This window comes from Colletotrichum costaricense (assembly GCF_030867565.1).
Source record: "Colletotrichum costaricense strain IMI 309622 chromosome Unknown Scaffold_14.1, whole genome shotgun sequence".
Lineage (NCBI taxonomy): Eukaryota > Fungi > Ascomycota > Sordariomycetes > Glomerellales > Glomerellaceae > Colletotrichum > Colletotrichum costaricense.
In genome coordinates, this window is record NW_026848243.1 from 630,881 (window position 1) to 643,470 (window position 12,590).

The 12,590-nt window shown below is 54.1% G+C and overlaps 4 protein-coding genes across 4 annotated transcripts; 1 reads left to right on the plus strand and 3 right to left on the minus strand.

Moving 5' to 3' along the window:
- Window positions 1-931: 931 nt before the first annotated feature.
- CCOS01_12103 (2OG-Fe(II)oxygenase superfamily protein) lies at window positions 932-2,264 on the plus strand (the record flags this gene model as incomplete). Its single annotated transcript, XM_060460253.1, has 4 exons — window positions 932-1,093; window positions 1,145-1,312; window positions 1,373-1,516; window positions 1,608-2,264. The coding sequence occupies 4 exons, from the start codon at window positions 932-934 to the stop codon at window positions 2,262-2,264; spliced, it is 1,131 nt and encodes a 376-aa protein (XP_060309196.1).
- Window positions 2,265-2,389: 125 nt separating this feature from the next.
- On the minus strand, window positions 2,390-3,710 carry CCOS01_12104 (uncharacterized protein; the record flags this gene model as incomplete). The annotated part of the gene is made up of 3 exons (XM_060460254.1): window positions 2,390-3,103; window positions 3,170-3,420; window positions 3,482-3,710. 3 exons carry the CDS (start codon window positions 3,708-3,710, stop codon window positions 2,390-2,392), a joined length of 1,194 nt encoding a protein of 397 aa, XP_060309197.1.
- A 2,063-nt stretch (window positions 3,711-5,773) lies between these two features.
- Window positions 5,774-8,616, minus strand: CCOS01_12105 (kelch domain-containing protein; the record flags this gene model as incomplete). The annotated part of the gene is made up of 4 exons (XM_060460255.1): window positions 5,774-6,853; window positions 6,908-7,731; window positions 7,794-7,871; window positions 7,920-8,616. 4 exons carry the CDS (start codon window positions 8,614-8,616, stop codon window positions 5,774-5,776), a joined length of 2,679 nt encoding a protein of 892 aa, XP_060309198.1.
- Window positions 8,617-10,652: 2,036 nt separating this feature from the next.
- Window positions 10,653-12,081, minus strand: CCOS01_12106 (transmembrane amino acid transporter; the record flags this gene model as incomplete). Its single annotated transcript, XM_060460256.1, has 2 exons — window positions 10,653-11,891; window positions 11,962-12,081. The coding sequence occupies 2 exons, from the start codon at window positions 12,079-12,081 to the stop codon at window positions 10,653-10,655; spliced, it is 1,359 nt and encodes a 452-aa protein (XP_060309199.1).
- Between the last annotated feature and the right edge of the window lie 509 nt (window positions 12,082-12,590).

Below are 12,590 nucleotides of genomic sequence, written 5' to 3' on the forward strand. Positions count from 1 at the left end.
AGATGCGACATAAAGGTACTAACTAGGTGAAGTCTTTAATTTGAGTATCTTAGATGGTTGATCTTTCACATCTCGCAATCTTTGATTCAACATGATGCCGATTACGGCAGATACAGAGCCCAAGATATGTCTGCACGAAGCACGCCTTACTGCGGGGCCATGTGCACAGCAAGTCTGCCCATGTAACGTCCTGCAATTGATGACTGAGGGCATTCTCATTGGCCATTGTCTTGTTCTGCTCGGATCCTTCAGCATCTGGCGGGACGAGGTGCCTGGATTTGTCTTTACAACGTCACATTTCACACGTTCAGGTGGACTTAAGTTACGGAGATTGTCGTTGCAGTGACCTGGCTAACACCCCGAAGAGAACAACAATATTGCTTGCATTCCCTCCCAACATCAAGCAAAATTTGGCTCCCCGAAGATAAACTTATTGGCATTGACAGGCATATAAGAGGGAGACGAAATTTCCAGACCTTGGCTCGAGACAATCGCGGTTCTACGCACGCTACATGATCATCGGGACCTGACGTCCCCCAGGTAAAAGGGAAACATGTTTCGATGTTTATCTGTCAATCATACAAGACGATGGGAAAGAAAAGCCTCGGAAAGATACCGAAGATAGCGACACACTACAGCGGCAGTTACGCTTAGAGAAGAACAACTGACACGGTGATTGGACACATGCTGTCAGTACCAACATCAGGATGCGGCTCGCCATCCCGGTCGAGATGGCGTGCTCGAATTCCGGCGATCTCACTCCGACACGGCACAACGGGAGTGGCGCGGGGCGCGCGGGGGGCAAGACATAAACGGCTCGACATCGGATGGAGGGGTATTTATGGAAAGACAATTATGACCTCACACGAATTGACTTCCAGCCTGCGCACTGGAACCAGAAGCCGCCTCAATTCGAGATTCATCAATCAAGATGCCTTCAGCCATATTTTCGGAGCCAGTCTCCCTGCCAAAATGGCAGCGGCCGGCAAAGACAAAACACGAATTGCCCTGGGCAGATATCGCTGTGATTGACATTAGCAAGTTTGACCAGCCAGGCGGGAAGAAGCAGCTAGCTGAAGAACTTCGACAAGCTGTAAGGACATTCGAGTCTTGCAATATCTCAGAGATCTGACAAGTCTATTAGGTACACGAAACTGGCTTCTTTAGTCTCATCAACACAGGCTTCACACCCGAGGAAGTGCAGCGCCAGTATGACATTGGCCAAGGTTTCTTCAACCTCGATGCCGAAGATAAGGCCAGGCCGGGTAACACGTGCGACTTCTCCAAGGGGAACTACTTTGGATATAGATCGGTAAGTCTGGCAGTGTCTGAGGATGTGATTATTCAAGAAGAGTGGCTCATATTGCATCAGGCGCATGATAAGAAGATGCAAGGAACGGATGTGCTCAACAATGTCGAGTCGGTTAACATCGCCAAATTCATCCCGAAGTACAAAGATGAGCCATTCCATCCGTTTTTCGAGCCGTTCAGACAAGAAATTGAAGACTTCTCAAGAGTGCGTATACATCTACACAGGCTTCTGTTTGACGACCAAACTGGCTTCTCATTCTCCGAGTCTCACTCACGCAAGTCTGACACACCAATAGCGCTCTCTCGACCTAGCAAGCAAAGTCTTCACTCTCTTCTCCATCATCCTCGAACTCCCAGAAGACTACTTCTCCACCCGCCACGCTTACGCCTCCCCGAGCGAAGACCACCTCCGCTACATGGGCTACCACCCTCGTCCCCTCGCCGACGACCTCAAAGTCGGCAACACCTGGTCGCGCGCTCACACCGACTTTGGCTCCTTGACCCTCCTCTGGAGCCAGGACGTCGCGGGCCTCCAGATTAAGACCTCTTCTTCGTCAAATCCCAATGGCGCGGGCGAGTGGCGCTATGTCCCACCTGTGGACGGTGGCATTGTCTGCAACGTCGGCGACACGCTTGATTTCTGGTCCGCGGGGTACTTGAAGTCGACGACGCATCGCGTTGTGAGGCCGCCTGAGGACCAGGCTCATTTGTTTCGGCAGGGTCTGTTTTACTTTGTGAGGCCTGGTGACGATGTTGATATTAAGCCTGCGCCGTCGCCGCTGTTGAAGAGGCTTGGGCTGATTGGGGAGAATGCGGAGGAGGCGGCGCCGGTGAGAGGGCTGCAATATGTCAGGGAACGGGTGAAGGATTATCACGATCACAATGATTATGCGGACATGAAGGGCAAGAAGTTTCGGGTCGGCAATCTTGAGATTGAAGATGAGGCGGAGTGAACACATGAGACAGAATATGTGAATGAAGTCGAAAAATTGTACAATGTCTATTCAGGTATCTTTGGCATCGCTATCGCGAAAAAATCAAAATGCTTTTGGGGAGATGTATGTTCCACATCAATTATCTACTGGTCGTACTCGCCGGCATACAGGATGTCGGTAGGCTGACCGTTCGCAACGTCCCAGATGGAACGCTCCTCGAGGTCCAACTCTCTCCTCAGAGCAGTGACATTGACACCAGTCTCCTTGGCCTGGTCCTCCTTTGCGAGCTTGACGTGCAGGAAGACGGCAGTCCTCTTGCCCGTGTACAGAGCATGGGGGACGTTGGTGCTGTTATCCGAGTTGGCATCGCCAATGGCGTAGATGCCGGCCACGTTGGTCGCGTATCCCTTGCTCACATCAGCAGCCAGACGACCACCCCAGAGCTGCACGCCGGCCTCGGCGCCGATGGTGCTGCGCTGCTCGTCGGGGTAGCTCAGAAAGAATGCAGCGCGCTCGACGGGCTCGCCCTCGCTGAAGCTGACGGAGAAGAGATCCTCCTCGGGAGCGGTGGGGAGGGAGGGGTCGTGGGGCGGGTTGCCGCCGTCCTTGAGGCGGGTGATGGCCGTGATGGTGCGGTTGTCGATGGTGACGTTGTGGAGGTCGAGGTACTCCTGGAACTTGGGGTTCTTGGCCTCCGTCTCGGCGCGGGCGGCGGGGGTGTCGGTGCCGTTTGCGAAGGCGATGATGTCCGTGTTGAGAGTGAGGATCTCGCGGACGAGCGAGGGGAGGTCGTCAAAGGTTGAAGCGAGGAGGCCGAGGGCCTGGTCTGCGTGCTCGTGACCGTCGCACCAGGGGCACTAGAATGAGCATGTTAGAATCGACGTTTGGTGTGAGATAATGGATGGATATTTGTGGTGACGTACCCAGTAGATGCCCTTGCCCCAGTTCTCCCACAGACCCGGGGTCTCGGGGAGGTCGTCTTGCAGACCGGTGGCCAAGATGATCTTGCGCGCGCGGACCGACTTGGTGGAGTTGTCGGCGTAGGTGGCGGAGACGACGAAGCCGGTGGCATCGCTGCCTCCGATCTTGGTGACGGTACCGTTGGTCAAGGTGACAGTGTCATAGTGGGAGATTTGCTGGCGAGCGGCGTAGCGGTACCATGCGGGAGTAACGCCTGTTTTGTATTAGAAACCATCCATAAGAACATGAAAGCTATCTGAACGAGAATCACTCACCATCGAAGCCGAGAACATCGTGCATGTGTCTGGTAGGTGCGTTGCGATACTCGCCAGAGTCGATGAGGAGAGTGTTACGACGCACACGGCCGAGGGCGCTCGCGGCACTGAGACCAGACGGGCCACCGCCGACGATGATGGCATCGTAGACCTGGGTGTCGTTGATGGGCAGGGCCGCAACGAGGCTCGATGCTGCTGAGAGCACGAGGGAGCTAAGAGTGAACTTCATGGCGGGCTAAACAGAACGAAAGTGGAGAGAGAGAAAGCCTATGAACGAGAGCTAGGCTTTTTGGTATTATCGGCGGGTTCGAGCGAAAACTGTAGTGACGAGACTATCAGGAAAGCTTTGACGAAGGAAGAGGGTTCCCCGCCGCTCATTATAAACAAACATGAACCCCATCCACCCTCCGCTTCTTCGCGGGGTGGGAATGATTGTGAATTCCGTGCCACAGCAGCTGAATGATGCGATGTTCGCGAGACAGCTGGAATGAGGCCTAGCGGCTGTCGATCCTCGTCGAAAACCAAGAGACAGAGAGAGAGACACACGCCTTACACCGCACCGGCATGCCCGTCTGGTGTGGGGGAGATGCCCGGCCCGCGACATTAGCGTCAAGTAGAGTGAGTGGTGTGTGTGGGCACTGCGCGGTAGAGAAGTCGTGACGATGTTGCCCAATCAAGCATCGTCGACTTTGACGAATGTGGTAGTTCGTGCAGGAGAACCCGAATGCCCGCGTCGAGGCTCGAGGTACAGAGTCGTATCGATCTCGGTCGGCCGAGAGTGGGACTTTCTCTCTCGCCGTGGACCGTGGACGGGTGGGAATAATGGGGACTGGGCAGCCTGGGCTACGCTTTAGAGTTCATCCCTATGGCACATCGGTATTACCGGGGGTTGCTTTGTTTAGGGCTATCTGGGCTTATTTGGCTGTAATAGGGAACAGGGTCGAGTCAAGACCCTGGGGATACGCGATGACGTGACGGACGTCGTTGTAACCTTTTAAAGGGGAACGGCCATGCCCTTCGATGTCGCGATAAGGACCTTGTCGGATGTTCAGGTGGCTGCGAGTCAAGAGATTGAAAATATGACAGGTCTGTTGAGAGCAGCTTGACCTGAAGAGTCGTCGCTGGTGAAGAAAAGTCCAGACTGGCCGTGGATTCAACAAAAGACAATCAAGAAAAAAAAATATCTGTTGATCACGCAAACCAGTGGGCAGAAATAGCATCAAAGATCAAGGTTTGATAGGGAAATGAGCCCACTGAGAAATTGAGAAATCGACGAGTCAATGGACTGCCCATCCCTCTCCACAGGCTTTCTCCATTGTCAAAGATGCTTTGGGGTCTAGCGCGGGCTCCATCGCAAACTTTGAATTCAACATCTCGACCGTGTACTTTATTGTACGGTGTTTTCTCCAGTATCTCGAAGTCACAAGCTCTTAGCTAATTCCCTCACCTGTAGGGCCCCGAATGGACGAGTAAACAAGCGTCAAAGGACCGAATGCCGCTATGCCGTGAGCTAGAAGACATCCGGAATGCATCCTCATTTGCTCCGTACCGTGGTTCAATCTGTGGAGAGACACGACTCAAGGCCCGTGGGCGAGAGTGATACTCTTACAAAGTCGATCAGCTGGCTCCCGATCCTGCTGTGTTTGGTACGAGTTACGACATGAAGCTCAACCAAGCCGGCCCGTCCCTCTCTGTACTACCTGAGCTACTGTCTGTTTCTGCGATACTATTGAGAAATCTTGTTCGACAGCTCACTATGTCTCGGTCGATCGCAATCCTCTCCGCCAATGGTCGTTGTTTTTGTCTCAGATTGGGCCATGCGTTCACTGGCATTCTGTAGTCTGCATCCGTTTTAGCTCTGAACCCCCCCATCAACTCAATTCAAAAAGTGGCGGAGAAGCACGTTCCACAGACCCAAGACATACGACGCGGAAAAAGTCAATTGAGAAACATGGGACGACGATCGTTGCGTTTTGTTTCTGGGGAGAGGCGGTCAAGAAGACGACGCTGCCTGCCGACGGCCGACGGCCGAGGGACATACCTTGCTACCTTGATGGAGACGAGTTATGTCAAAGTTTTCCAAGTCTTTGAATGTAAGAGGTTTAGCATGAAAGAAGCGTGTACATAGTAAGAAGGGTATCTAGCTTGAGCGATTGAGAGTTCGATCCTCTCCCCTTGATCGTGTGTGTATATACAGAAAAGGTCGTGTATCCTCGTGTATCTCGTGTTTTACCTATCCTAGCCCCCCGCTCCAGAGTCTGATCGTAAATTGTTCGTGTATTATTCATTACCTTACTCGGTACTGTTGACAACCCGCAAAGCACGCCTAGGCCCCATGACAACCGAGAAGAAACTCGGCTCCTGCCCATCAAGCAACTGCTCCGTGCTGGAAACACTCTCATTGTCTGTATTGTCGCGTCGACTGGAGCTCGTGCGCGGATCGTTCCCACTCGGCCCGCTCTTAAACGTCCTCGCGTCCTCACTTTTCCTCTTGAACCCGCTGCCAGCGCCGCTACCACTCGCCGTGCCACCAGATCCAGAGCCCGGTGTAGGATCGTCCGTCATCCACTTCGGCTCAACACCGGTGCCAACCCATGAGAAGGACTCGTCGCTGACGGTGCTCGCGTCTCGGCGGTGTCCGCGCTCTCTCCTCTCCTCGTCACGATTTCCAGCACCAAAGAAGCCCGCCGCACCGAAGTGCATGGAGCTTGCGCCGGAGTACCGGTTCACCTGAGATAGATGCTGCTTGTACGCCGCGACCTGGCGTCGGTAGAGCCACGCGCAGAAACCAAGATACAAGGCCAACGCGCCTAGGATACCGGCGATAACGCCTGCAGCGATGAGGCCGGGGCTCGTCCCGCCTCCGTTATCTTTGGTTGTCGGCGCCTGTCCCGCGGATGTGCTCGTGGGTCCTGCGCCCGTGACTGTAGCTGTCGCGCCACCCTGCGTCACAGTGAACACGGGCGGCGTACCCGTCTTGAACGGACCGCCCGTAGCTGGGCCAGCAGCAGGTGTGGTAGCGGTAGCCCCGCCTTCGGAGCTACCACCGATGACGCTCTGGACTTTGTCGGGGACCTTGTAGCCGTAGGACCCAGCCAGGACGGAGTTCTCGGAGCTGAAGTCTGCTGCGTGAGCTCCGGCTTTGAAGCCCGTGTTCCATTTGAGGTTGCTCGCGTCGAAGACAAAGACACCGGGAGATTCACACCCGGCGTCGGGGCCGAGGTAACCGCCGGCGACGATGATTTGGCCGTCGCGCATGGTGCAGGTGTGGCCGGCGCGAGGGGCGGGGACACCGTTGGTTGCGTCGACTTTGATCCAGGCGAAGGCGGGGATGGAGAGGATGTACATGTCGTTGTACTGTGTCTGGTTGCCCTGCATGAATGTGTCAGTCTATTTCCAGTTTTCCAGAAAACAGTGTTGGCCTACAAAAGGCTGCAGATTTTGTCCGCCGAAGAAGTAGATCTGGAAGCTCGAGGCATCTGGCGCGCTCGCAATGGCGGCACATGGGTTGACGCGGACGGAGGGCCGGTCACCTGTCGTCCTCTGATGATACCACTCAGACGTAGCGATATCGTAGACATCGAGGGTGCCGAGGTCGTCGACAAATGTCTTGTCGGATCCTCCCGCCATGCCGATCAAGACTCCCCTCGCACCCCACCCGGGCACAAAAACCAAGACACCGTCAGCTCGTTCCGGGAACGCATCCGTTTCCTGCAGCCCGCCCTCAGTCACGTTGCGAAACACTCCGCCATCGGCAGCGCCAGCAGCACGAAGCGCGTCAACACCAGTGTTCAGGTATCCGGGGTGTGTAAACTCTAGCAGGCTCTTGAGATACACCCTCGGAGTCTGGGTCGACCAACCCTCGGTGGTCAGCCAGTCGAGGTGTCCGCCAAAGTACCAACTCAAACCTAGCTCAGGTACCGACAAGCCCGCGCCTTCGGCGGAACGTTGGATGGGAGTATTGGCGGCAGTCGAATAGTTGCCAGCTGACGTGCGCGGGTCTTTGAACTCGAGCCAGGAGTTGCCCTTGGCAGAGTATCGCCAGATCGACATGGGAGCAACGGTGGCGTACGTGCCTTCAGCGCCGTCGTTATCAGCAAATTGGCCGCCGTAGAGGTAGAGATAGTCGTAGTCATGCCACAAGTAGCCGTTGGCGACTGCTGGAGGCCCACTAGGTATCGTCATGCCCTTGAGAGAGGGCGATTTTGTGTCCCATGATCTTGTTAGGTCGAGAGTGAGAAAGTCGTTGTCTGTAAGTAATTGTCAGTCAGATTCATTTCCAAGTCTCAGCTACGGGGTTCGCAAGTCATACTCCAGGTGTTGACGGTTTGCGAAGACTCCGTCTTGGATTGACCTCCATACATGTAAAGAGTGCCGTTGAGTAAAGCCGCTGACCACTGTTAGCAGAGTTACCCATGCTACGTTTTCCGAAACTCACCCTGCTGTGCCCATCTTAGACATACATCCGTTGATGTCGTTGCTCGTGGACGCACGACACCCGCGATTGCACCACTTTCAATCTTCTGGCGGCCATTGTTATAGCTGAATGCCGGGATGATGACCGCGATGAGTAGCGCAATCATGCCAATGCGCTGCAGACTTGAGATCGTAGGTGGTGGTGCGCTAGAGACCGTCTTGATCCTCGGTCGTCGATAACCCTGAGAAAGCTTGTTGTACCAAGACACCTTCACAGCCTGACTTGAGCTCTGTTGTCTAGAGTCGTTCGCTGCTTCGCGCTGTTCCGTCGCAGAACGCCTGCTGTCCCCATCTCCGTCGTCCTCTGCGTCGTCTTCCTCATCATTTGATGTGCCATCTCGTTTCGCTTCCTCCAGCCCAGGTACATCTCCGAATACCTTCTCGCTAGACATCGATTCCTGTCGGCCACAAGACTGTTGGAAAGTCTCCACAACGGGCGAGCCGCAGTCGTCGCTAAAGTCGTCGTCCAGTCCCACCTCCTTGAATACCGATTTCCTGCCCTTTTTGATGTTGCTGACCATTGGATACGCCTTGGGTCGGAGCCCTGAACCTTCTCTTAGACGGTCGGAAGTGTTGTGTGAATTGAATCTGGGCCGGACGTTGGTATCGCTATGGGCCCGATGGTCGAGAGGGGGACGGGAGAGATTGACGAAAGACATCGTGGGAGAAAAGAGGCGTGGCAACTGGCAAAGGCCGTTCCGTCAGGGATGCCAGGTAGTGACGGGGAGGCTCTGATGTGCGGACGACGGTTGGATGGTTCGAGGCACACTATGATGTCGCCACCTGCAGTTGGGTGGTAGGGGTTGTCACATCGCCCGCAAGCACAGGAGCGGGATGGCAGGGCTTGTGAAGTCAGTCCTTGCGCAGGCAGAGTGATGGAGGTATTGGAGAGATAGAGGATTATGATTATTATTGGGGCAATGGATGATGATTGAAACGACAGCTTTTGGAGGGTGAAGGCTACGATTTGAGGTTGAGAATATGGAGCTCTTGGCTCGTGACGTGACGTGACAACGAGCCCGTGAGAGGATTGATAGGATAATTGAGGAATAAGTTTAGACAAGAACAAGAACAAGAATAAGAATTAGCATCAGAATCAAAATCCAGGGGAAAAACTAGACTTAGTGGCACCCCATCTCGGTCTAGAAGTTGGATCCCTGGCTGAGGCGACTTTTGGCCTGGCCCTGAATCCAAGAAATCGAAAACGCGGGGGGGAGCCTTCATCCTCTGACATTCAACCGGTCGATGGAACATTGCAAACGATGGCAGCGGTGCTAGTTAGCAGACAGCTGCCGGGCCTAAAGGAGGGAGACAAGAGAGAGGGTGGAGGGTTGTGTGTGGCCTTGATGAGGCATGGAGCTGCTCAGTAGCTCCAGTCTGTGTGCTGATGGTCGTGGACCAACAGGAAGCCATCAACGAAAACGCCACACTATCATACCGTTTCCATCAAATGCCCCTCGCCTCCCGGTGGTGGTCAGAGCCGTCTTGACAAGCGAAGAGGGGGGCGGATCATGGCTAGCACCGGCGCAAGTTCAACGGGGAGAAGAGCGTGAGAAAGCAGGCGAGCCAAAACTTGGAAGGGCTTGGCACGCCAGTCGGTGCTGGATCCAATCCAGGAACCAACCGCGTTGGCGCGCTGGCGGCGATTGGGTGCCCACTTGGGTGCGGTTGGCGGCGATGACTTCACCAGTCATCATCGGCAGGCCATGTTTGCGACCTAGACGCTGTATGAATGCGACGCTGGGCGCCCTCTTCTAGCATCCAGAAAGGGGACTGAGAGTCGGTTCCATCGAGATTCCAAGACAGGAACCAGTGAAACACCAGGGGACCGAAGCCCTGCACGACGGCTTGCGGCCTGGATTGAAGCATGATTTGCTGGTTGGCGAGTGTCGCGTGTCTTGTCTGATTCGATGGAAGTTCATGAGAATCAATCAGCGGATGGCACACCACACTCCAACACACCTTTGAAAGCAGCCACGCCTCAGAGAGGATTTCATAGACTAGGTATTGAGCTTAGCGATCTCGAGGTAAAGTTTAGTGAGGTAAAGTCCGGGAGGCCCACATGTGGAGGAGCATCGGGAGGGAGCGGAGACCGGAACAAATGCGGTCCCCAGCGCCGAGCTTGACGTCATTCAGGAAGATCCTTGTCCCTTTTCTCCGTCCCGGGCTCAAGTACGTACTTCCATCATCAGCTCATATTCTCATTCTATCCGTACTCTATTGGCTTATCCATCTCTCACTAGGTATTACTGTGCTTCACATGCTGCCAGAGACTCCAAGTTAAGTAACGTATCAACGGGCCAACTTTGCCGTTCAGTGGCTGAGCAGGACGGGTATGGACAACAGTTATTACAAGAGATGCTGGTTGCAGCTGTGGCAAGCGCAGCATAAGGTACTGATCACCTAACGGTTTCCGCCAAATCACAAGATGTATGGCTGTTTTCATTCAATAATTGATTCTATTTTTGTCACTACTAGACATGTAACATTCTTTGTGTCCTCAATATGTTGCTGATCGACGGTATCAGCCTCAGAGTTGGAGACAGAAGTATCACAGGGGTCGAGATATCCAAGACACCGACTGGGGGATACGGAAATGTTGAGCAGACTTAGGAATTCCCCATTAAATTCACTTTCCCATCCTACCGATACCTTGATACCGCAGCTCCTCACTAGGGCGTTACTAACTCCAAGTCTAACAACTGAAAGGCTCCCCAACCGCACCAGACTCATATGCCTCCACGATGCCCTTCACAGTGACATACGTCCCGGCAACACAGATGAAGCCACCAGCAGCAAACGTCAAGACCGCCAGCATGGCTTGGAACCACTTGCGCGCCCACTGCCTCCATCCATCATAATCGTGATAGTTATCATGCAGCCAAAATGCACCCGCGATACCATACGTATACCATGCCGCAAACAAGCTCGCTGCTATGCCAATAAGATAATTGAAAATCGGAACGCCCACCGCAAGCACAAACGCCGCGCCGTTCATGAGCACTACCAAAACCGCCCACGTACCCCACCCGACAGCCGTATGACTATGCAAGTGATGGCTCTTCCTGAAAATCCGCACAAAAATCAACTTCGCTGCCGTGTGCGCGTACAGTGAGCCCGCAAGCAAGAAGTTAGGTATCGCGATCCCGTACGCCGCCTTGGCCCACTTCGGCTCCAGGCTGCTGAACGCCGGCGAAGCGACCTCGCTGCCGAGATAGACGTAGCACACCACCGCGAAGACGGCGTAAAACGTCGTCGCGAAGCCCTGGAGGGTGTACGCCGCCTTCATCGCCTCCTGCGGCCGCCGCATTTCCGACATGAGGATGAAGAACATGAAGTGGCCAGCATACGCGAAGACGGGGTTGGTGATGGCGATGAAGGCCGTATAAAAGTCGGAGGGTACGGCCACGTCTACTTGTCGGCCCGGGGCCGGGTGCAAGCCCGCCCCGATCATGCCCACGATGCCGGCTACGAGGATCGAGAGCACTGAAGGGATGCAGAGCCAGGAGAGCTGGTCCATCGTCCGCGGGAAGCTGAAGAGCAGAGTCGGAACGGCAAAGATACCGGTGTAGAGCATCAGGCACAGCTTGTTGTCGCTCAGTGTCGCAAGCGCGATTTGGCCCGCCAGGAGCTGTCCGCCTGTCGCGAAGACGGCGAAGACGACGGTTCCGAAGGCGAGCAGTTCTCGGCCGGGCCGTCCGAAGAGGATCTGGCCTGCGTCGCCCATGGAGTGGACTTCTGGATGCCGAAGCTTGAACTGGACTAGCAACCAGGACGTGTATGTTGCAAAGATGCCGAGAAAGACGATGAGAATCACCCCAGGGACTATGCCGACGACCGCCAAGGATGATGGCAGAGATAGCATGCCGTTGCTCACGATTTCGGCTATCATGAGCACCGCGACAAGCTTCCATGACATTGTTTTATACTTGATCTGCAATTTGCGGTCAGTCTGATATAATTTCATGATGAACACGAAGAGCCGATCTTATCACTCCACGAACCTGATGATTTTCTTCATGGCCAAAAGGGTCGAGGTCGTCGTATACCACTGGTCGGCTGGTGTCATTGTAATGTCCAATATCTCCTTCGCGCCTGTCGTATGTGTCCCGATATTGTTTCATTTTGACACGATATACAATTCAAATCTGTCTTCAATGAAAATAAAGCGGCTAGCTGTGATCGTAAGAACCACAGTATCGGTACTTCAACGATGGCTTGTTGATCTCCGTTGCGGTTCAATGACACCGCGGGGTAATACGAGGTGTCGCTTGTGCAGATAAGCCGCATAGAGTGAGCTCTTATCAAAATTGTTGCTTCTATGCACATTGCTTATCTTACGATGTCACTCCGTTGTTCTGGCCGCGAAGATCGGCCTAGTTCCATAACAGAAGGTCGCGTATCTTGGAACCATGTCCCACGCGTCATGGACTTTCTGTTTCACCAATAGCGATTGGCACAGAAAGCAGCATTTTTCGTCAATACCAAAGGACTTGATGTCAATCGAATCATCTTGATCGTCGAGTTTTGGGCAGTTACTTCCTAAATCTCATCGATGATCGATAAAAGGAATTGACGTTGTGTTTTCAGCTGAGAAAGCAGTACATGAGTGTTGAAAGGTTGTAACTGTAGG